This window comes from Trachurus trachurus (assembly GCF_905171665.1).
Source record: "Trachurus trachurus genome assembly, chromosome: 17".
Taxonomy (NCBI): Eukaryota; Metazoa; Chordata; class Actinopteri; order Carangiformes; family Carangidae; genus Trachurus; species Trachurus trachurus.
In genome coordinates this window covers 25,397,336-25,421,531 of record NC_139900.1, presented here as the reverse complement: position 1 = coordinate 25,421,531, position 24,196 = coordinate 25,397,336, and the positions used below count along the sequence as shown (strand labels likewise).

The 24,196-nt window shown below is 42.4% G+C and overlaps 2 protein-coding genes across 4 annotated transcripts in view; one reads left to right on the top strand and one right to left on the bottom strand.

The window, feature by feature from the left end:
• The window catches only part of tmem68 (transmembrane protein 68), a 38,626-nt gene that overhangs the window by 13,658 nt on the left and 772 nt on the right, over positions 1-24,196 (top strand). For 2 of the 3 annotated variants that reach the window (XM_083991759.1, XM_083991760.1), the window contains one exon: positions 1,063-4,950. In XM_083991759.1, coding sequence (XP_083847885.1) covers positions 1,063-1,167 — 105 coding nt within the window. In that variant the 3' untranslated portion in view covers positions 1,168-4,950. Of the gene's footprint in view, positions 1-1,062; positions 4,951-24,196 lie in introns of those variants that run through there. The other variant, XR_014596112.1, reaches the window with a different exon arrangement.
• The window catches only part of xkr4 (XK related 4), a gene marked incomplete at both ends in the record, with an annotated part of 35,481 nt that continues 26,490 nt past the window's right edge, over positions 15,206-24,196 (bottom strand). The window contains 3 exons of the mRNA XM_083991754.1: positions 15,206-15,806; positions 19,633-19,987; positions 22,404-22,603. Of these exons, the coding sequence (XP_083847880.1) occupies positions 15,206-15,806; positions 19,633-19,987; positions 22,404-22,603 (1,156 nt within the window). The remainder of the gene's footprint in view (positions 15,807-19,632; positions 19,988-22,403; positions 22,604-24,196) is intronic.

Sequence of the window (24,196 nt, the reverse complement as noted above, 5' to 3'; positions counted from 1 at the left end):
GGGGGGGGTTTAATCTGGGTTAGGACAAAGTCTTTATGGTCACACAAGGTGAGCCACTGAGTCACCCCTCCTCTCCTCCTCACCTCTTCCACTCCTTTCCTCTCCTCTTCTTCTCCTCTATTCTCTCCCCTTTTATTCTCCCCTCCTCTCCACCCATTTCCTCTCCTCCTCTTCTCCTCTTCTTTCCTCTCCTCTTCTCTTCTCATTTCCTCTCCTCTTCTTTCCTCTTCTCTTCTCATTTCCTCTCTTCTCTTCTCCTCTTCTCCACGCCACCCATTTCATCTCCTCTTTTCCTCTCCTCTTCTCTTCTCTTCTCTTCTCTTCTCTTCTCTTCTCCAACCCTTTCCTCTCCTGTCCTCTTCTCTTCTCCTCTCTTCTCTTCTCCTACTCCTCTTCTCCTTTCCTCTCCTCTCCTCTTCTCTTCTCCTCTCACCTCCACTCCTTTACTGTTCTATTCTATTTTCTCCTCTTATCCTCTCCTCTCCAATCCTTTCCTCTTCTCTTCTCTTCTCCTCTCACCTCCACTCCTTTCCTCTCTTTCCTCTTTTATTCTCTTCTCCTCTCCTCTCCTCTCCTCTCCTCTCCTCTCCTCTCCTCTCCAATCCTTTCCTCTCCTCTTCTCTCCTCAACTAATAAGTTACACGAAAAAGGCATGAAATGACGATTAAAATATGTTAAAGTTGTTAGTTGCGTGCATTGTACACTGAGATGAAGAACAACATAAATGTGAAAAATAGTCACAAAAAATCAAGTTAAAAACATTTTCAATACATTAAACATCTTTTGTCTGAAGGAAACCAGCTCTACAGAGCCTGTTTTTTCTCGTGGAAGTAAACGCACCACAGGGTTTGATTAGTCCAGGTCAGTCTCTTCCATTGTGGGTTTTCTCTGCTTGGAGCACTAACCTGAGGCTGCCCCCACAATAACCCCACTCAGTGGAGGAGAGGAAGGACACAGACACTTACTATAGTTTTGTCATTGTAAATTGGTCAACAAACCATTAACCATTAACCACAGCACTAGTGAAAGGCTTCACCTAATGCTGTGTGTGTGTGTGTGCAGGTGCAGCAGGCAGTGCGTGCTCTGATAGACCAGCACCAGAAGATCCCTGGCAACATCCTGAGAGCCTTGTTGGAAAGATTCCACACCAAACACAAAGAGCGTTAACAGCCACGGAAACCACTACCACCACACACACAGACTGTGTGGTGTATGTGTGTGCGTGGGTGTGTGTGGTCAGAGCACTGCAGGTTTGGTGGAATATTTGCACGGTTTCCTCACTGCCCCCCCTTCCCTTCCCAGACAACACTGACTGACTGCAGCAGAGGCTCCTTCTACGTACGTCGTGTTTATATTGCACGTTTTTAAGATGTGTATTTTTGTCTACGTGGACTTCCTTTTCCCAGGATGCATCTGTTGAAAGCCAGACTTCCTAAACTGATATTGGACATTACACTAATGAAACCTCAGTAGTGATAAATCACTGTTTTTCCCAGTACGACATCACTGTATCAGCTCTTCAGAGTGGGAGACGTTGGGAGATGTGTTACGACACAGGTGTTACTGATCTCACTGGACATGAAGTCTCTGTAGATTACAGGTCAAATCTGAATCGTTGTCAAGTAGGAGATTTAGTTTTTCACTTTGACACCAAATCCTCCACCAGTAGACACTGTCAGGTTAGAAATGGAGCTTCTCCCAGGTATTTATCACCAGTATTTTTCAATGAACGTGAGCACTACTGTTGATCCATGACTCAGCAGTAGGACTGGCTGTTGCAGTCCCTGGAGGTTCAGACAGACATTGGGGATGTTCTTGAAAGGTGATCACTAGCTGTTGCTAACAGTGTGACACACTTTCAGTTGTGTACCTTGATGTTGTCATAGCAATGGTCAGGCGATTAAAGGGATATTTCAACATTTTGGCAAATTGGCTTATTGCCATAATCCCTATAGTCATAGCAGTGGGTTCATTACCTTTAATTGTCGGTGCAAGCTGTTTTTATATTGCCAAAATGTTTTTATATTGCCAAAATGTTGAAATATCCCTTTAAGAATGCCACTGGGTGATGGGTCTGTTTCAGCCAAGTTGAAGGGAGCCTAAGTTATATAAAGTGCGCCTGAACACTGTGTAACAGTAGTAACCATGGCAACCTTAGTTAAAAGACGCAGGATTTGGACAGTTTATTTATAAGAGTGTGATATCAGAACATTCAGGAGGATGATGATGCTGCTCAGTCAGTATATCGGGTCAGTGAGTTTACACAGAGAATGATTATTATTATTAATGATTATATGGTGCAGATGAGATTAACATTATTACATTGACCACACTGACTTTTTCTAGCTTTTAATCAATGGATAAAATAATATATATAGGCAACACTTTTCAGGTCTAACTTCCTGGAGACTGCCACAGTCATTTAACCAGCTGTCACATGGAGGTGTGACTATCAGGAGCAGGGACAGAGGGAAGTTGGTGTCCAGATACTTTTTTGGGGAACAATTTGCTGCTTTTTCCAAAAATATTTTATAAAGATAAATTTTGTATAATATTCATGTAAATTGCCACATAGGCTAAATACAAAATAATAAATGATAATACCTCCTGTGAGTGAAATTCAGTCCAGAGGTTATGTTTGCAAACGTGGCCTGGGTCACTGGGGTGTTGATTCATCTCCAGGTCTTTGTGAAGCTGTGCTCTGTGTTGTATAGAATTATAGTATAATGTATGTTCCTATGATTTTGTCCAATGTTGTACGAATCTGCTGATATTTCTAATATAATTGACTACAAATGAAATCACAGAGACACGGTAGAAAACTCCTCATATGATTGATTTCTCAGTTTTGAATTCTGGTGACATCATCAATCATGTATCAAACATGTATATTCTTTTTTTTTTTTTTCTTCTTAAATCAGTGAACCGTCCACTGTCACTGAAGTGATGATCTCTGCAGTGTGCAGCTGTCTGTCAAGGCTCGGAGTTCATTTGAGGTTATGATACCTTCAAGGGACTGTTTTGCTATCACTGTGTAGCTAACATTACGTTTACTCACCAATCTGGAAGAGTCGTTTGATGAAAAGTTTGGCATCAAAATTTGCCCCTTTACTCACCAGCAGCAACAGTGACACCTGTCTCTGAAATGAAAACAAACACTAGTGTTAAAGGGATAGTTCACCCAAAATTCAAATTTCACTCATTATCTACTCACCCTCATGTGGACTAAGGGCTGGGAGAAGTTTCAGAGTTATCCGTGGCTTCTCTGAGTTACAGGGGGTCTCGGCATAGCAGTGCATGTCCATATAACGGTTGCTGCTCGTATGTAATGTCCGTCTTGTATTGAAGCCCCGAAATGCAAAATTGTTCCAAAAAAAATTTAATAAGTCTATATTTCAAGCTTGTTTGTAGCGGAATTGGACGAACCAGGAAGAGGAGCATGGAGGTATTTGGATGTTTTTTTGGTGTGTCTTTTTGTTACGAAGACAGTTGGTATCCATTTGCAACCGTTATATGGACATGCAGTGCTACGCCGAGACCCCCTGTTACTCAGAGAAGCCACGGATAACTCTGAAAATTTGAATTTTGGGTGAACTATCCCTTTAACTCATGTCTGTCACTTCTTCTCTTCCATTAACGTTAGCATGCTAACCAGCTAGCTCCACTTGGACTCTGAAATTTTCATCACTGATGGTGATACTGTGTCACTGTAGAATCCAGCCTGTCTTAAACCTGGAGCTGCTACTATACTACACAAGTATGAGTAAACAGCTTATGCTAACATTAGCTATGTAGCAGTAGCAAAACTTCCATATAGGTCCTAATATTTAGACTGTGTTGATTGTTGGGAGGTTCAATGCTGCTCTGAATCTATGAGTCTATCAACATAATGTTAATCAAGAGGGACTGAATAACTGTGAGGGTGTCATTCTAAACTGCATGGGAAAGTTGAAGATTGATTTGCACACACAGCAAAAACAAAGATATGTTTGATGATGTGTCAGGATGTCAGGGTCCAGACAAAGGTTTTAGTGTAGATTTCAGGAGGTCCTTCACAACACAAGTGAACTGATCAGATCTTTATCCAAAGCACAAGACATTTATTATTCAGCAGAGTATTTTTGGAATTGAAGCATAGATGCAGATGTTGTGTCCTGATGTTCATAAATCATGGCCAGTAAAAGCACAGTACTGTCACCGCTCATGAGCAGCTTTGTAGGTGGAAAACGCGTGTGTGTGTGTGTGTGTGTGAGACTGCTAAAACCAGATAGAAAATGAAACTTCCAACATCTACTCAGCTCCTTTGGACAAAGTCTGGTCCAGTATGATCCCACATCTGGGCAGATTCCAGGTGCTACCCTCTGGAACTGACTGACAGTTGGAGGCTCTTCTGTGTTTGTGTGCAAGGTACGGTGCAGCCAGGTGTGGAGGCATCGTCTTCCAGTCCTGGTCTGGGCCAGACTTCCTTTCAGTTTCCCTTCACAAAGCTCCACGTACCTTCTCACTGTATTTATCATTTCAACAGAAATACTGACTCATCACTTCATCAGTGCAGACTCGTGTGTTGATGTTAATCATGATGTAATGTGATCCTCAGTGCTTCTCCATCAGAGCTGCAAACTAAACCTGTGTTGTGTAACTCTTTCTGCTTCAGAGATAAAGTGTAATAACCAGTGTAAATATACAGTATATATTTGCATGTGAGTTAATGTCGTGAACCAGTGGTTTTGCACATGTCGTCTTCAGAGTCACTGCCAACTGAGACATGAGAGAAGAAGCCTTTGTATGTCTGACTGAAGTTCAACTGGACGCTTTACTTCTGTGAACTTGTTGCCTTTTTCCATGTTTATGTTGAGATGATATTTTTAAATTATGTCAATATAATATAAATGTTGCACTTTTAAATATTGAGATCCAGTTCAAGTGGTTAATAAATCTATTTTAATAAGACGTGTCATGTGAGTTCCTCTCCCTTTTATGAAGCTTGGACTAAGTTCAGTCACGAGGACTCTCTATCTTCTTCTTCCATTCACAGTCTCATTTTCTCCCTCTCTCACCCACTCCTCGTAATCAGCTGACTTCAAGTGTTCTGAAACCAATCAGATCTCTCCACAGTCTCAAGCAGCCAATCAAGTGGTTCCCTGTCATGCATTCCAACGTGCTCTCCTCTCTCCTGCTGTCAGCTTCCATCTCTTCATACGGAGGTGAATCACTGTGACCTCCTCCACTTCCTCCACCTCCAGTCTTCCAATTCATTCTCCTCTTCCTACCTTCAGGACCATCACCCATCAGGGTTTAGACCCACCCCCACCCCACAGAGCCTCACCCCCTGTTCACATACTGTATGACGACATGATGATGGGTCGAACCACCAAAGACTCACATCTCTCATTTTTCTGAGATTTCACTAATAAAAACTAAACTCAAACTGAATAATATAAGAAGAGCTTACCAGCTTTAAAAATGGATTAAAACAAAAGCTAAATATATAATAGTAAAAATACACAAATACTTCACACATGGACTAAGCCAGCTGTCAAGGCAGATTTTAAATAGCTGTAAAGACAAAAATCTGAAAATATAACATGGAAATGTTGTTGATTTGTTTTTAACAATAAGTGTTTTGCTTCATAAGAGAAAATCTGATGTTTATAAATGCCACTCTTACATTGACTGCAGTTGTTCACATGAGAGCAGAATTCAAAATGTTTTGTTTTGAGATTCTGATATTTGCTTCATCGACCACGACTCCAAAATATTGTCTGTTTCAGGAAGATTGAAAATCTATTTAGCAAGAATTGACTGGTATACGTATGTTTACAGTCAAACGTTTTCATGCACTGTAGGCTCAATTTTTCAAATATCAAAAAGCTGGGTGGTGTTTTTGTGGAGGAGCATTTGAAGATGCAGTGCAGCAAATTTGGTGTCGATTGAGCAAAAAATTGTGGGACAAGAAAGGTTTAATAAGTTTTAGTGATAGACTTCATAACTTGCACTGGATTTAATCATACAAAAGTTTCTAAAGTATTGGGGATACATTTTGGTGAAAGCTGACATTTGCATGCAGCTGAGCAAATCTGCCATGGGACTGGACCTTTGTGCAAAGTTTGGTGATTTGATTTCTCATGTATGCAATTTCCTAAGAAGAAGAAGAAGACTGCCGTGCCCTGCAGCTTAGGCTGCCTGGCCCCTAATATGTATTACCAATATGCTACAATAATATAATAATGATGATGAGCAGGAGGACAGTAATACCACGGCATCACAGACCAAATTCCAGATGAAAACAAGAAACTAGAGCTCAAAAAAATGACCACAGTGTACTTTATTAAATGAATTTTGGTAGTTTGTGTTGCATTAGATTCAAATAAAAATTTACAAAAATCCCATATATACAAAAATGTCATTTTGATCATGTTCATCACTCTTGATTTATTTTTACAATAAAATGTATTTTCCCCATTGAACTTTCATCACACAATGCAACTTACTGAAAAGACCAATTTTTTTGTCTTAAACATTTGTATCTTTTTTTTTTAATACACCACATACACCACATTTAATCTTTTTTTTTTCTCTGTAGCATATCGTCATAGTTACAGCCATCGCGGTGGCGTCTGACCTCTAAAGACACCCTTCACAGTCAGAACTCAAAGAGAGGAATGTTCTTTTTTAACATGTACACTTTGCATACATTTATTTACAGATAAGCTTTTTATGTTGATCGCTTCACTACCTGTGGTACTCCATGTTCAACCCACTCTCTACACAGACATCTGTACAGGATGATTATACAAGTGTGACTGGACTCTTATTATTCGCCTGCTGGTTACTGTGCTTCTACTAAGGCTGAGTGATCTGGACTGGACTGAGGCTGCTGCTGCTGCTGCTGCTGCTGCACAGATCTGGTCTTCCTGAGCCTCCAGACTGCAGCAGCCAGCTGAGCCTGTTGTGTGTCTGCAGGGCAGGTCCAGACCTGTACAGCAGAGACACTCAGAAGACACACAGCCTGGGCCCTGGGGTGTAGCATCGAGGATGGATGAAAACCCAGTTTTCTGAAAGACTCCTGCCAAAATGAGATTAAATGATCATCTGAGACCAATTTGATCATTTATATATTTTGGAGTCAGGGTCTGGATCACATCTTATACAGCATGTGTTTACTCTCTCAGTCTGATTGTGCACTAAAAGAGTCAGAGACAGATGATGGAGAAGAGAAATAAAAACTGATCTCCTTATTATTATTATTATTAAAATGAAAATAGTTGTGAAAAGGCATCACCTGGCCTGTGTGTTATTATTACAGTATCAGACACATGGGCCACCAACATTAATGAGCCATCAGGTGTGAACCACTGAATGAAGGTGTTGAGTTAAGCCTGTATGTACAGTATGTCTGTTACAATATGATGTTTCTGTCATATTTTCAGTATTTCAATGTTAATGTAATGAGCCTGAATAACTTTCAGTCTTTATCACACACTGGCAGCAGGATGAAGATGCACAAGGAGAAGGTGCTGAGGTTGATGAACAAAGGTTTACATGTCTTGTGTCTTCATAGTGTTGTCACACATGATGTGAAGCAGGGGCGTGTCTAGAGGTGGGCTGGGATGGCCATTGCCCACCCAGCGATAAGCCTTGCCTAACCAGAGGAATCTGCATCCAATTAATATTTTTTTAATTTTGTCATTGGTCATTTAAAAAATTCACCGCTTTTCGATTCTCCCATGATTGTTGTTCATTCTTTCTCTAGTTCTTATAAGTTGTATCAGTAGTCTTGTATAGTTTCACACTTGAGTTTGATTGTTTTGCAAACTGCATGTTTCTTTAAAGGGGACATATTATCGAAATATCACTTCTTGAAGACTCTTTATATTTGGGTGTTTGTCTTGCCTTCCGGCCATAAAAAATGGTAATTTTCAGACTCCCGTTAAAATCCATGTGGTTTTATGAGCTGTTCCCTCAGTTGTCTGACAATGATGTAACTAGTTTTCAAATTTGCATAACACCACCCCTACCTGGTAGCAGTAGAAGGGGCGGGGCAAGCAGTGGTTCAGTTGCATTTAAAGGGACAGGCACTGAAACCAGCCGTTCTGAACAGGGCTGTTTTGAGAGGATGAAAAGAGATGTGATGTTTGATTTGTGGAAAAGAGACATGATATGTCTCCTTTAATGACCCACCCCTGAAAAAATGTTTGTTGTTGCCCACCCAAATTATCCAAATACCCCCCCCCAAAGAGGACATCTTAGTGACACCTCTGTTGTGAAGGGGAACCAGCTGTTTGACCTCAGCAGAGGCAACAGGTTCTGGAGGGTGGGGGGGGAGACTCAGTCCCTAGTAGAAGCACAGTAACTGCTGTTGACATGTTATGCTATTGAATAGTGTAAGAACACACACATGCGCTCACACGCTCTCTCTCTCTCTCACACACACACACACACACACACACACACACACACTGGGCTAACCAGAAAACCAAGCTGTGCCCTCAGCAGAGCCTCAAACAAAGTCCGGGTGATGAGGTGGAAATAAAGACAAAAATAGAAATCTGTTCTCTTTAAGGCAAACTAAACATAGAAAGCAGCTTATAAGAGATATGAGCCGAGTGAGGGAGGGAGTCTGTTGATGTGTGTCCTGGTTATGAAAGACTTCCTGCAGTGAGCAGGATACCCACCACCACCACCACTCAGATCCTGGAGAACTTGAGCACCTGTGGTACATTAAAGACCACACCCTTCTGCTGCAAAAAATATTTAGGGTCAAAAACTCTGCATGGAATTGCAGCGGAGCCATGATGAATCAAAATCCTGTTTTATTTTTAAAAATCTCGCCGAAATTAGAATAAATGAATTATTGAAACCAATTTTGAACAAGATGGAAATCATCTGGAGAACCACAGCGTGAATCAAGTTCTGAAAAACGCTGTTGTTTCAGTTTGGCACATTTTCTGCAAAGCTGAAAATAAGCGAGCAGTCCATTTCTCATCAATTTCATCAAAATCATTACCACCAGTGTTACACAGTTTACTGCTGTGGAGGAATTCTATTGCAGATGAAGGGTGGAGGGTATTCTGTCCATGAAACAAACTGAGGTAGTTTTATGTTCAGTAGATATAAGTATACATCATATATTTCAATATGTGTGTTCACGAGATGGTGATGAGTTAACGAAGGCTACACTGGATCAGTAGGGAGACATTGCAAAAAACAAACAAACAAAAAAAAAAACGTATCACCGAAACGCTTTCATGTCCCTTTGAAGTAACAAAAGGCTGCATTTACACAGACAGAAGATGTCTCATTATCATCATCATCATCATCATCATCATCATCATCATCATCATCATCATCATCCTCATCACTGCTGATTTTCATCGTCTCAACTGATTGTTTAAAACACAGCTTTCATCAACTTCCTTCCAGGTGTGAGGGGATTCACAGATAAGCCCAGTGACGACCTCTGCTGGTGAGTTAGGATTAGGGCTGCAAAATTCAAAAATTCAAAGTTGGAAACTTTCCATGGGATATAACGGGAATATATGGGAATAAAAATACATAATGTTAAATGAAACCTAACCTCAAACTTTTCAAGCCTAATTCCTGCATGTTTTACATTTATTCATTTTGTATCATAGATAGATAGATAGATAGAGATTGATATAGATACACACACATATAATATGTATAATAATGTAGAACATGCAGAAACTGGGCATGAGAAGTTTGAGAGGCCTTTGTCGTTCAATCACAATTGAATAGGCCTACAAGAATTAATGTTTTGAAGCTCTACTCACAAATAAATCTGTTGAAATGTCATGTATTTTAATGTTTGTTTTTTTGCATGGCCAAAACAAAATGTTTCATGTTTGCATAATGATACAGTTTCTTCAAAATACCCCCAATTTCCAGTTAATTCCCATAAATTCCCAATAATTTCCATTGAAAGTTGGTATATTTCCAAAAGCCCATGAAAACTTTTTGTAAATTGAACAGAAATGTTCCACCCTTTATAAATTAGGATCAATGGTCCAGTGATTGTTGAGCCACATGGTGTGGAAATGATTCAGTATAAGAATGAATAGGTTTTGAGGTGAAGACTTCCTGATTCATGCCTCCATGTGTCCATGTGCTGTTTAAATGCAGCCTTGTACAGTGCGTGCCGTCCATTCTCCAAGTCTAACAGTATTGTGCCGTCTTGAAACCTGTGCTTTTTCTATTGGACAGTTCAACGAAACAAAGCAGAACAGAACAAAGCCCGGTGTCTACATGAGCCACGCTGCAGGTTGACCACCAACAGTCCAGTCAGATGGAGGATCAGTGGAGTTCACCTTATGTAAACCTAAAGCTCCAAATCAAGTAAAAGGCCAAATAATAATTTAAAGGATCTGTGATTAAAGCAGCTGAAAGTGTTCTCTGTACACTCACACACACATACTGATGAGAACACACACTCAAACACACACACAGAGTTGTGTGGTGGCAACAAGGCAAACAAATAAACCTAAAAACTATGTTTTCAACTGTTTCATGAGTCACAACTGAAAGAATAAGACACTTGAACTTATGATAAAAGCAGCCAAGCACTGTAAACAAATAAAACGTATGACACACTTAAAGGGCCACACAGCAGGTTTTACCTTTACAGCAAAGCTTTACAAATGTTTTCTGACAGGCTGCACGTTCTTAGATAGTTGGATGTAGTTTATCTGCGGCCTCCACTGGATTCCTCTCATGTTGTATGAAACTGTAAGTGATCCTGATAGTGATCCTAGTATAAAGGTATAGATGTCCATGTGTAGTTTGATTATAAAGCAGGTTCTATATTAACACTGTGGAAGTGTCAAAGCCTCAGTCCACAGAGAAATGCACACAGCCTGTGTTCTGAAACTGAGCCATCAGGACAGGGCCGTTGCTAGGAATTCTGGGCTCTCTGAAAAAATACTAAAGTGGCCCCCTGCCCCCTGACTTTTCCACTTTTTTTCTTAGACTACATATGTATTATGATTTGTTTTGATGCTAATACATCAATACAATACAATTCAGTCATACAAAGATTAGACTAGAAAACATGGCAGATGGATCTGAAGTCATTAGCATGACAATAATCAACACAGATACAGATACAGATTATGTTTTCTTGAGTTGTGGTTGCAGTAAAACAGTAGACAAAATACATCCAAGTTTCTGAAGCATCCTCAGGCTGTCATGTAAAGTCAGTGAAAACTCCCTGCGTGGTCCTTTAAAGTCTGTCTCTGTCACGTTCAAATCATTCAAGATACTCCAGTGTTACCTCTTTGTCTTACCACCAACCAAAAAACACAGTTATTATATAAAAACTATAAGTTGTTCGTTAAAGTTTCTATTTAATCAGCTAACAGCTAGAAGATCCCAGTTTCTCTCAGGGCACTGGATCATGGGAACTCATCGTCCTGTGGTCTGGGTAAAGTGGGCTACACAAGAACTAGTTCAAATTGTTTAGATGTGTCACTAAAACCATCATAAGGTGATGGGCTGACTAAAAGTCTTTGACATGAGCGAACAGAGCTGATACTGACGAGACCATGAGGTCAGAGGAGCTCAGTGCACCTGTGGCTGGTTTGTTGAAGGAGGATGAAGGTCTACAGTCTCATGCCATGATTATCCCATTGACTTGTTTTGTGCTTTTCTCTCCTCTTCCTCATCCTCCGAAAAAAAACAACAGACATTGCACTTGTGACGTCAACGAAACACAAACGACAGCTCGGGACTTTCCGTTGTGTACACATTTAACATTTTAAACACGCACAGGCCGTTAAGTGTTTGAGGGGCAACGCATCGACGATATAAATCATACATGGTGCATTTGACTGACAGCTCGTCTGTGTGATGATGTCATTGCCTCTGGCTTTCCCTGCATTCCCTGAAAGTCAAGCTGTCTGGGTTGGAGGGGGTGTAGTGCGGTTGCAGTCTCTTTTTTTTCACACATGCACAGTATGTTGAAGGGCACCCTGATGTTCTGCTGGTACCTGAAGCCTGGGGTTTGTCTCCTCCCTTCCATGTCCTACACTTTGATCAAGGCAGGGTACCTCAACACCGTGGATACGCAAACCCCTGACCCTCATTTTCATTTCACCAATCAGGCAGAAATGTTAAAAAAAAACTCACATCCAGACTGTCAACACATGTGAAGGTCAGCAGTGGGGCCCTGATCATCCATCCTTACATTTTCAGCACCACGACTATGACCTCAAACACAACACGACCTTGTCTCAAGGTGACGCTAGCAGGGCTTTAAACCTTTAAAGTCCCCCTCCAATGACCCTTATTGGTTATTTTAAAGCATTCTCTGTGGTCTTTAAATTGTGGTTATGAAGTTTTTAGCCAAAATCACAAAACCTGTGCCATTTCCCAGGGTTATCCTTCTGCACAGCACCAGCAGCTCATTAGCAATGCGCCTCTGAGTGGTGGGCGGAGACTGCGCTGCTCTGCAACCAGCCAGCCATAGCCAGCCTCTAACATCAGAAAAATGCCACAGGAACATGTGAAAAGCACGAAAAACATGATTTTCATCAGAGGGGGTCTTTAAGAAAGGATCAGACTACATGATTTCAGGCCGATTGTCACACGATTTTGTCGTGGACGACACATTTCCAGCATCAGGCCGGATTATGAACGTTTGGGAATGATGGAGTTTAACATAACTGACGAACAGCGATTTTGTGTCTAGGGCGCTCCACCACGCCCCAACAGAAAGTCTAGCATGTTAGAATGTTTTTGAATTTCTTCGCCCAGTCTGACATCTCCTACTATGATGTGGATGACAGAGCGCTTTGACACATTGTTTACACACAGTGAACATGTGCTTCATGTGCACAGTCTAACTCAATAGTTTTGAGTTAACACATTGGTTAACGTTACCTCATGTTCCCTGTGAAGGACAGACAGTCATACTGTCCTCTTCACCAGACCAGGAACGGCTCCACCATTGTTTTTTCTTACTTTTCTTCCTCGTTTCCAAGCAAAAGAACATTAGCATTGCACACAGCGCTACAGTAGCTAGCTATGATTGACAGTTTCTTACCACGCCTCCCCGATGACCTATGAACTCGCACAGGGTCGTGATCAATGATTGGTTTGGGTCATACTTGTAGTGTTGCCAGTCTTCCGACCAAGACACGGCACAAATTTATGTCACTGTGATCGTTTAATCTGACATGGAAACCATCAGGAAAGACATAAAAAATCATGTAGTCTGAACCTACTCTTAGTCTCGATCCAGGACCATGAATGAATGATCTGATGGAACCTTCTGGACATTCAGTCATGTGACCGTAAACTTTATGAACATTATTGGACGAATGGTTAGCATAAAAAAAACCCACTTGATACGTTTAATTACCAGATGTGTCCTAATGTCCAGATGTCATCAGCCTTGACCTCAACCAAGCTTTCACAGTTCACCCACAACTCACTCTGTTGGCATTTCTCATTCAACACTAGCAGCACCATCGTATGTGCTCTGTGATTTGATGCAACATGGTTAAAAGGTGACGTCGAAGTGTCGAGGTGAACCCTCGTTGTTAATGGCACAGAGTTGAGTCAGGTGTCCAACCACATGTCTGAGCTGCCACACACACACAACTTTTCTTCCTTGTTAGGCCTTTGCATTGACTTCCATTCATTGTGGACACCCTTATCCCTAAACCTTGATCATAATCTGCCATGCCTAACCATAACCATAACCCAACCTCCATTCACGCCTTAACCAGGACCACAGAACTCAGAAATGATGTCTCACCTCATTCTGACCAGGGTTTGGTCCCTATGAGGACGACTGGTCCCAACAAGGTCGGTGTTTATACTGGAAAAGGTCTCCAGGAGGTAACAAAAACGTGTACTTGCGCACACACACGCGCACACACACTATTGCCGATACATACACACTGAACCACAAAAACAGAATTACAGTAACATCAGTTCCTTCTACATTATCTCTAAAGTAAAAAAAATGCTGCATGTAGTATCAGAGTACTGTACATCCTGGTGGTTGAGTGGTTTGGCTGAGATGGCTGAGACGGCTGCTTGTCTGCTCTTCTTCCCCAGCCTCGACTCATTCCCACTTCCTGTTGTCTCCGCTAGTTTGTCTTCTTCTCTGCCCTTCGCTCGGTTTTCTTCTCAGCCACAGACAAGCAAGAGGCCGGCGTCAATGCTCAGCCAGGTTTCATGTTGCTCGACTACAAATAGTTGAGATGAGCTGCCAGGAAGATTTTTTTTCTTGGCAAAAAAAAACGCGAGCTCATGTCCGTCAGGTTGTTCGCACCTGAGTTCTTGCTCCCCGTCCTTCCCTCCAGCCTGGGTTTGGTTGATTTCATCCAAACAAAAACACAATGACTGAGTGTAGATGCTACTTTATCCACTGTCTTCGCCTTGTAGTTGTCCCTCTGACCGGCGGAGACAATCATCCAGGAGGAAACGACGCGTCAAGGCCAGAGGAGGACGTGTTGGACCACCCAGCCATCTCTAAGGTGTTCCGCATCCTCAGGAGTGCGAGGATGTTTCAGAGGAACCTTTTTTTTTTTTGGCACTAAGAGAACAGGAGTGATGAGCAATATCGTGTGCGTGTTGATGGAAGTACCCACCCGGTTGCGGTCGCTATGGGATCGTCATCACACAATCAGTAAAACTTTCAAACAGTGGGATGTCAGCGCGTTAAGACAGCCATGACAGTTTAGTACTGGTGATGAATGAGGGATCATTTCCTCCCCCACGTCTCATCAGAAGGATTTCTGTGTATTTCAGCAGTTTTTTTTCACGTCAAGGAGGGAAAAACGTGTGACGAGTTAAAACTCACCCAGATGGACGTTTATCCCCAACTCAACCAAACAGCGCATCAGCCTCTTGTAGGGTGTGAGTGTTGAAGCACTCTGTGGACTTTACATTTAGTCTGTACAACACAGGATTTCCCTGATGAGTGGAAGTAAAAATAACAGCAACAACCCTACAAAAGAACCCAGATACATCCAGCGACATCGGCTGAATTTGCGGCGGATTGGTCCTCCAATGGAGCCCAACGCTCTACGGTCACTGATGCCAAGGGATGGAAAGAAAAAAAGGGGGAGTGAGAGATGAAGAGTGAGATTGGTAGTAACAAATGCTTATTGCCACAGTTCCTGTTGCTGTTTCTATGATAATTAACCCCTGTCCAGGTTCTGAGAGCAGGGTGGAACTATAAAGTGGTCTCATATTCCAACCTCTCCTGCACCAGAGCGTCGTCTTTGTACTGCAGGCGTGGAGGAGTCAGGGAGCAGTCTATGGCCAGGATGGCCTTGCGAATACTGCGGTCCAGCACGTGGCGCTCCCAGGCCGGGTAACGGTTCCTGCAAAGGTCGATCTTGATGACGGTCTCCTCGAGGCGCGGCGCACGAGACGACGGCGTGGACGGCACGGTGGGCCGTACCTGGAACACCGGCATGCAGCCGTCCCGCTCGGAATACTTCCCCATGTCGCGCTCCAGGGTGGTGGTGGCGCCCCTGTTGGAGCGCAGGGAGTTGGTGGCGCCTTCCGAAGGTAGCGTGGAGAACTGCGCGGTGGGGTCCAGGTCGAGACCCTGGCCGCTCAGCGAGCGTCCGAAGCGCGGCCCGTTGGGATGGAAAAAGGCATAGTACATGAGCATGAATACAACTCCGGTCAGGAAGCTGCTGAAGATGACGCAGAGTGCCGGCACTGCAAAGGCGTCGGTGGGTTGAGGTGACCGGTACAGATACCACAACGCACTGAGAGCAGCGTTTTCCACCAGGATCACCAGGTAGTAGATGAAGAGCCGGCACCTGAGCAAAGAGAAGGAATAGAAACAGTCAGATAGAAACACATGAAGCACTGGTCTCCAGTTGTACTAGGACAGGTGAATGTGTTGGTGGAAGTGCTAGCTGTTGTTATGAGTTCCCTTTCACCCCGTTTACACCTGGCATTAACATGCGTCTCATATCCAGATTGTATCTGGATACAATTTGATCGAATAGTGTTTGATCGGACACCTGGCATTAAAGGGATAGTTCACCCAAAATTCAAATTTCACTCATTACCTACTCACCCTCATGTCGACTAAGAGCTGTGAGAATTTTTTGTGAGAACAATTTCTCATGTCGGGACTTCAATACAAGAGAGACATTACAGACGAGCAGTATGGAGGTATTTGGATGTCTTTTGGTGTGTCCTTTTGGACGAATTAAGTTGGTATCCATTAACAACCATTATATGGACAAATACTGCTGCGCGGACCCCCCAATAACTCAGAGAAGGCACGGAGGACTCTGAAAATTCTCACAGCTCTTAGTTGACATGAGGGTGAGTAGATAATGAGTAATAATGAGAAATTTGAATTTTGGGTGAACTATCCCTTTAATGTGCATCTCCAGTGTCCACATTGGCATTTGCCATTTGATCACATATTTGTGTTTTGTGCATTGTGTTACGGTACGGACTGCCCCAGGTGGGGTTCGAACCATTTGCACGTCCTTTATGGGTGAGTGAATAGTACACAAAAAAAAGAAAAAAGGAAGCCTGAGTTAAGTGCGTCACACTCAGGGTCGCTGATAAGACCAGAGATGTAAAAAGTGTGGACCATTAGCGCTCCGTAACTTTTAAAAAGGTGGCAGACAGGATAATGTGAGGTATTGATTGGTATTGGATTGAGAGAATAATCATCACCATTATACTGTAGTCACTCCCATATGTGTGAAACAAAAAAAAATACACAGAGTTTACAAAGGACAACTCTCTATGTGTGTATACATATAGAATATTCAGAAATTACATAATGTAATCTTTGTTAATTAAAGCAGAAGTAAGCGATCCAGACATTTTGGCTAACTTCTTGTCAGCCGATGGAGTTAGCAGTCCCCGCCCTCGTCATGGATCTATTGGTCCTCGCCCCTATGTCACCACATTCACGCGCATCCCTTGGCTGCACACACAGCCCTTCATGCCGTTCTCTCTCCTCATTGGATAAAGGTTGTAGGATACAAGGAAGTATAGAGCTCCGGCAGATGACGTCACGCAGCCCTGAAACTGACAGCGACGCCATTTTGGCAGTAATCAGAAGATTTTCGTAGAGTAGATACAGGGGAGAGCCGGGTGCGGAACGAAATTAACAAAGCGATTTTCTCCAAGCCCATACAAGTCTTACATGTCTAACTTTGTCAGCATGTAGTATGACACAACAGAACTGCTAAACACTCTTACTTTGACCGATAAGTTACGTTCAAGAACCAGCTGTTTTCAGTGACGGAAAAAATTCACTCCAGCTTAATTTTTTTCGATCGATCAGCTGTGTTTACCGTTTCAGGTGTCATAGTTATGATGGTTAGACAGATAAATTAGTCCTCTAATACACCCTAAAGCTTGACATGTCAGACTTTTTCAGTATAGAAGCAACTAACTTAGGTTTACGTGTCGGGAGTCACTGTGGGGAGTAACAGCTGTCATTTCATCCCTCTGCACATTAACAATGAGCCTGCCTGTCACTCTGCCGGTACCGCGGTCACACTGTGTGTGTTTACAGGATTAATTAAAACTAGGGCCCGACCGATATGGATTTTTTGGGGCCGATGCCGATTATTAGGGGGGGGGGAAATCCGATAACCGATTAATCGGCCGACTTTTTTTTTTTTTAAATAAAGTTTTAAAATTGTATTAATTTAAGTAATATCTTTATATTTTATATAATATATAAATTAGGGCTGCCCCCAAATAGTATACTAAGCACTGGTCGACCAAAATTTCATTGGTTGATTGGTCGCAGGAAAAAAACAAAACATTTGGAGCCCTGTCTTGTCAAAATTAATCCAAAATCAATATGACTGAACTGTATATGAAAGGCTATAGGGCTTTTATTTTGAAGGGCCAGATACAGGAAGTCATGACACGTGACAACCCCCCCCCCCCCCCCTCGGACCCAACACGGCCGGAGTCACGAGCATTAATTAAGTAATTCACAACCCGACCGCGGTTAAAAAAAAGAAAGAAGAAGAAGTAAAAAGTAAAAAGAAAGCCAGCAGCAACACTGGTTTTGAGACAGTTAACAGTTAATCAAGTTGTTAATAATATAAGCTGTGTGATGTGTGTGAGTGAGGAGGCTATGGCGGAGCGTGTCCTGCTGCAGATCAGTCACTCTGCTGTGCTGTGAGGTGGTTAGTGGATAGTGGATGGAGTTGGATGCGCCTTCTACAGGATAAATAGCGTAATGTCGGGGGATGTTTTCAAATGGGGGAACATTTCCAAAGTAAAACCAAGTCTTATTCCCTGCATATTATTTCTGAAAATATCGGCGACAATCGGCGCGTTTTGGCCAATTACCGATTATTCTCAAACGGGCTATAATCGGCCGATTTAATCGGCTCGCCGATAAATCGGTCGGGCCCTAAAAACACATAACGTAAACAATGTGATTGTACATGGTACATAGTGCAGGAGGAGGGCAAACGTGGATCACGGTGGACCAGGAGAACAGCTGCATAACATTTAGGCAGTAAAATGGCCAGCGCCGAAGATTTTAAGCTGTCTGAGTTCACATCTTACTTTAATTCCAACGACAGTGGACTTTATATATAAAACACTAAATAGATTAAATATTACCGACCCTTATAATGCCCCCGGGGTGCTTTTCAAAAGTATCTCCGGCCGCTGGCGGACGTCCCAGACCTGCAGTATCCGGACACAGCTAGGCTAGCTGACCAACTTTGCATCGCCCTGCTCTAAAAGCATACAAAAGCCTGGAGGGTTACAGGTGGACGCAGTCTGGCTTTGTGATGAACGTCCAGCTGTGGAATCTACCAGCAAAAACCTGCTGTATCCTCACTGGAAGGGTAAGTGTCGTATCATCCCAGTTAATGCAGTGTAGCATGGCTAACGTTAGCTCGTAGCTGTCCGGGGTGCCGGGAGCTCTCCCCGGTGCTGATCAACCCACGGCGGATGCGGCGGTGCGCCGCGACCGGCTCTGGGTCAGCTTGGAAAGGCTGGAGGCGAAGGAGACTCACAGCTTATGTGTTTGCCTCTTTCTTTTCTTTTTGTCACCGTCTTTACTGTTTGTGTCATTTTGTGGAGCACAAAGAGCAAAAAGCCGGCTTTTGTATGCTTGTAGAGTAGCCTAGTTGATCAGGAAGTTGTAGGCTATGTCCGGATACTGCAGGTCTGGGACGTCCTGTTCGGCGGAGATACTTTTGAAAACCACCCCGGGGGAATTATAAGGGTCGGTAATATTTAATCCATTTAGTTTTTTTAATATAAAGTCAATTTCGTTGGAATTAAAGTGAGATCATGTGAACTCAGACTGCTTCGGCACTTACAGTCAATGCTTCGGCGCTGGCCAGTTTCCTGCCAAAATGGCGTCTCGAACGCTGGAGGTCACGTGGGGTCCGGAGCTCTATACAAGAAGTTTTCTCCTCGGCTTACAGCAGAGCAGAGTGACTGACAGACCCGTGTTTCAGACCAAACACTCTATGTAAGTGATTGCTGTCGGAAGATATAACTATTTAAGACTTATATTAACACAAACATTCCGCTTACTTCTGCTTTACGTTTATTAAAGGTTTGATTGGAAACAGTGAAGTGACTGAGACAGATTGTTATTCAAGGTGCATCACTCTGAACACTCACCTTGTCCTCCCTTCCTTGACGTTAAACCAGGAAAAAATGTAGATGATGCCGACCACCATGTCAAACACGATCTCCTCCCACTTGCTGATGCAGAAGTCCGTCTCACAGTGGACGATCCAGAAGGTCATGATGCACCAGTGCAGCACGATGAAGATGCCGAAGTAGAGCTGGAACACGGAGGCGAACAGGGCGAAGGTGATGACCCGAGCTGCGATGGTGAAGAAGTGCCAGCAGAACTGGATGATGACGGCCAGGTAGCTGATGGGCTTCTTGTCGTCCCGGGACTCTCGCAGGGCCTTCTGGTAGGAGGCCAGGGCCCAGGCCAGAGAGACCAGGGAAGCCGCCGCTGTCATTCCTACAGCACACACACATAAAACATGTTATTTATCATTCTTTACTGTTGCATTGGAAGCCTGCAAAGCCTTTTCCATTACTGCAGCCCCACCCACTCTCTGGAATTCACTCCCTAAACTCATCAAAGACTGTACAGACCTCCACACCTTCAAATCCCTTCTAAAAACCCACCTTTTAAACTGGCTTTTAATGTGTAATTAAATGTGTCTAATTTCTGTTCTTCTATCTTCGAGTCGAGTTTTATTTAATCATCTACAGCTAACTCTAAAGTTAAACTCACTTGTCCCATTGAATCACTTCAATCACTAATTACTAATTCCCTGTCCTCCGTTTGTAATTGTTTTCTCTGATCCTTTCTGTTCTGTGCTTTACTGTATTTTATTGTGTATATCTGTTCTGTATTTTGTTTGTTTTGCTTTGCACTTTTGTCTGCACTGTAAACGAGGCTTACCTCAGTGTGCTAACGAGTTTAAGGTAACTAACTAACTAACTAACTAATTCTCATAATATTTTTTGATATTGTACATTGTACTTATCTATGAGCACTTGAAAAAGTGCGTTAAAATTAAATGTATTATTTTAAATATCCTTCCGGCTTGAAAACACCATGTTTTTTCTAAAACTTTAGAATATTAAATATGCAGTACGTTGAGAGGATGTACGGACAAGGTTTTTCCACAAATTGCAACCCTTTATTTCTAATTTCACAAACTTAGAGGTACTGCCCAGTTGCTGTACATGATAATGCATAATAAACAGTTGTATACGTACTGGTCATGATGACATTCTAATCGGAGACAGCTCTTTTATTTGCCATTTTGATATGTTTTTGTAAGTATGTATGCATACAGTGGCATGCAAACGTTTGGGCACCAAGTGGAAGATGAAATGATCTCCAAAAGGCATAAAGTTAAACATGAAACACTCTTTTGCAATATTTTCAGGAATATCAGTGTATTATTTTTGTTTTCTACAGTTTCAGAGTGAAAAATGGAAACAAAGCAGCAGCCTGCAAAAGAATGAGAAACCCAGGAGACTTGAGCTCTCAGATAACTTTGAGCCAGGTATCAGACAAGATATTTACTATTTACACACTGTGATAGTTTCATGATGCATGACACTGTTTGTTTTAAAAAGGCAGACTGTTTTGTTTTTTCAATAAGAATATTTGGAAGAAATGTTACTGAGGTGGCGCCAATACATGATGTCGATCCCAGTGTAGGAAAACATTTAGTCTGGGTCTAGTTGCACAGGTGAAGTGGGTGAAATAGATAAAACAGGTGAGACAGATGGGACAGGTGGGACAGGTGCGATGAACCCTGAGAGCTCAGTGCACTCTGACTTAAACACAAACAAACTCAGAAAACATCTTCATCAGTTTGACAACACATGAGCTGCAGACACTCATCGCCAGACTCTGAACCCGCACCGAGAGCCGTCTTTCACAGGAATGAGAGGCGACAGAGCGTTTGCAGTGGCGGCCCCGAGGCTCTGGAGCGATCCGCCTCAGGAAACTGTGTCGACCGAGCCTGTGACCTCCTTTAAGTCCTCTTTTACCAACTTTACTTTTCTCTGCCTTATTTGTTAAAAGCTTTGAATCTTTGGACTTTGTAAAAGTGCTGTATACCAGTGGTTCTCAAACTTTTTTTTACATCAAGGACCCCTGAATTGACACAAATTAGACCACAGACCCCCATTGGACAAAATGTTGAAGTCAACACCAGAAATGCACAAATATTTGTTCTGAGACTGAAGAACATTACTTTTTTAGTCAATGTATATGTTCAAATTAGGGCCAATGGCGTGAATTTGTAGGGACATTTCTGGGAAAAAGTGGTACAATTTCTCCAAAAACATTAAAATATTTCTAGAAATAAGTGGTTAAAATTCTCAAAAAAAGGTTTTTTAAAAATTCGAGAAAAAAGTGGTAAGGTTTCAAAAAGAAAAAAAAATTCTCAAAAACAATCCTAGAAAAAAGTGGTAAAATTTCTCAAAAAAGTTTTAAACAATTCTAGAAGAAACTGGTAATATTTCTCAAAAAAAGAAAAGAAAAAAAAAAAGTAAAAAAAAAAAAAAGAATCTAGAAAATGTGGTAAAATTTCAAAAAAAAAGTAATAATAATAAAAAGTGGTAAAATTTGGGACCCCTTTGAACCCTCTCAATGACCCCTGGGGTCTACAGACCCCACTTTGAGAACCACTGCTCTACATGAAATAAAGATTTTAATCTGTAAAATGCAAATCAAAGACTTGTCAAAGTTTAGAAATCAATGTACTGATCTGCTCATTTACATTGTTCTATATTTAAAAGAATTAATAATACGGGTGCAGTTACAGCCATGAACAATGACGGCTGCAGGTTATGGAAAGCAGTGTATAGCAGCAAGACAAACATGTGTGTGTGCGTGTGTGTGTTACCCTGCACGGCCTGCAGCTTGTGTGTCTGTATGATGATGCACAGCTGCAGCACCAGCTGTGGAGCGCTCTCCAGAAAGGTGGCCAGTAGATGCAGCATGCTCACGTCCGCAAACTCATAGACCATCCTCCAGTGGTAACGCCAGCGCTCCGTCTCGGCGCTCTGACGGCTCCGGATGCCCAGGTAGATGGTGTGGAAATACCTGGAGGAAACACACGTCACACTTCAGCATCAGCCAGACAGAGGTAAAACATGTCATGTTACAGAAAGAAAAAAAAACCCACAACCATCGACAGAGGTGCTTTTCACCCTCTTGCCGTCTGACAAGTGTTATAGGACACAGCGAGACTGAAAAACAGCTTCTATCACACACTCTTAGAAATAAGAGTTCCAAAAGGGTTCTTCTACACGGGCTGAGGTTCTACCTGGAACCAATTGCTTCTGAAAAACCATTTCCTGAAGAAAGGGTTTTTCAAGGGTTCTTGGTAACAATAAGGGTTCCAGTAAGAACAATTTTGATCCAGAGAACCTTTAAAAACCCTTTCCCCAAAGAAAAGGGTATTTCAAGGGTTCTCGGTAGAACTCCCTGTGTGGGTGCTAGATGAAACCGTAAGAAGTCGGATAGTTTCTGGATGGAACCCCCAGTAAGGGTTCTGGGTGAAACCAATACACCATAAAAGGGTTTTTTGTAGAACCTCTCATTGGGTGTTCTAGGTGTAACCTTTGACAGATGGTTCTAGGTATAACCCTTTAAGTTGGGTTCTAGGTCGAACCCTCCAAAAGGGTTCCAGGTGGAACCTTTATAAAAGGTTCTACCTGGAGCCAAAAAGGGTTCTCCTATGAGGACAAGCCGAAGAACCTTATATGGTTCTACTTAGAACTTGTATTTCTAAGAGTGCAGGGTTGTTACTATGCTGAACACGCAGCAACGACCCCCCCACCCCATCCCTCCCAACACCATCACACACCAGAGATCCAGACTGCCCCTAAATGGGGGGTGCAAGTACATTTTTCATCAACTTGGGCAGGTGCAACCAGTAAATTTGCTGTTTTGTTATTTGTTTTTTTTTTAACACTGGTGAAATGTGGAAGGAGTGACTCAAAGAATCTGAGATCTGTCGTTACAGGTGTCAGGCCAATGTGTGTGAGGATCATGAATAAAAAGGAAATATGAGTATTTGCCTTTGCGAATCGATTTGTGCGCCCCCAATTTTTATTTTTTTGTGCTCCAAAAATTTCAAATTAGGGCCCACTGTGCTCCTCGTAAAAATAGTTAGCCTGAAGCGCTGCACACTAACATACAGTAACTGCACTGAATAACACACACAAACATTGTATGCTAATGGGAAACAGCCCAGTGTCAGTCTGAACGCTGCATACAAACCTTTAAAGATCCTCTGATTGAGTTTAACCTGAACCAGTCACAGTCAGAGATTCATACATTACAAACCTGATGAGCCAATCCTGTCAACTTGTGAGGATGGGGGGGGCAGAGCTAAATAAAACTGATAAAACCCTGTTAGTCCAGACAGGATCATGACCCATTTGAGACCAATAATATTGGACCCACTTAATTCAGTGCATCTGGCTGGTACTTCCAGAGCACCGTCACTCTCCTGCTCTCTCACACCTCTCAGATCCATTCCACTTGTCTTCCTTATTCAGAGTCTATAGAAATAAAACTCCATGTTTTCTCTGCTCTCACCTGCTGCACAGACACTGTTCTGACATAAGCTACCCAGGTGGGTGGATCTGGCTGTCTGCTCACATACTGTCACTATATCTAAGCTTGGTT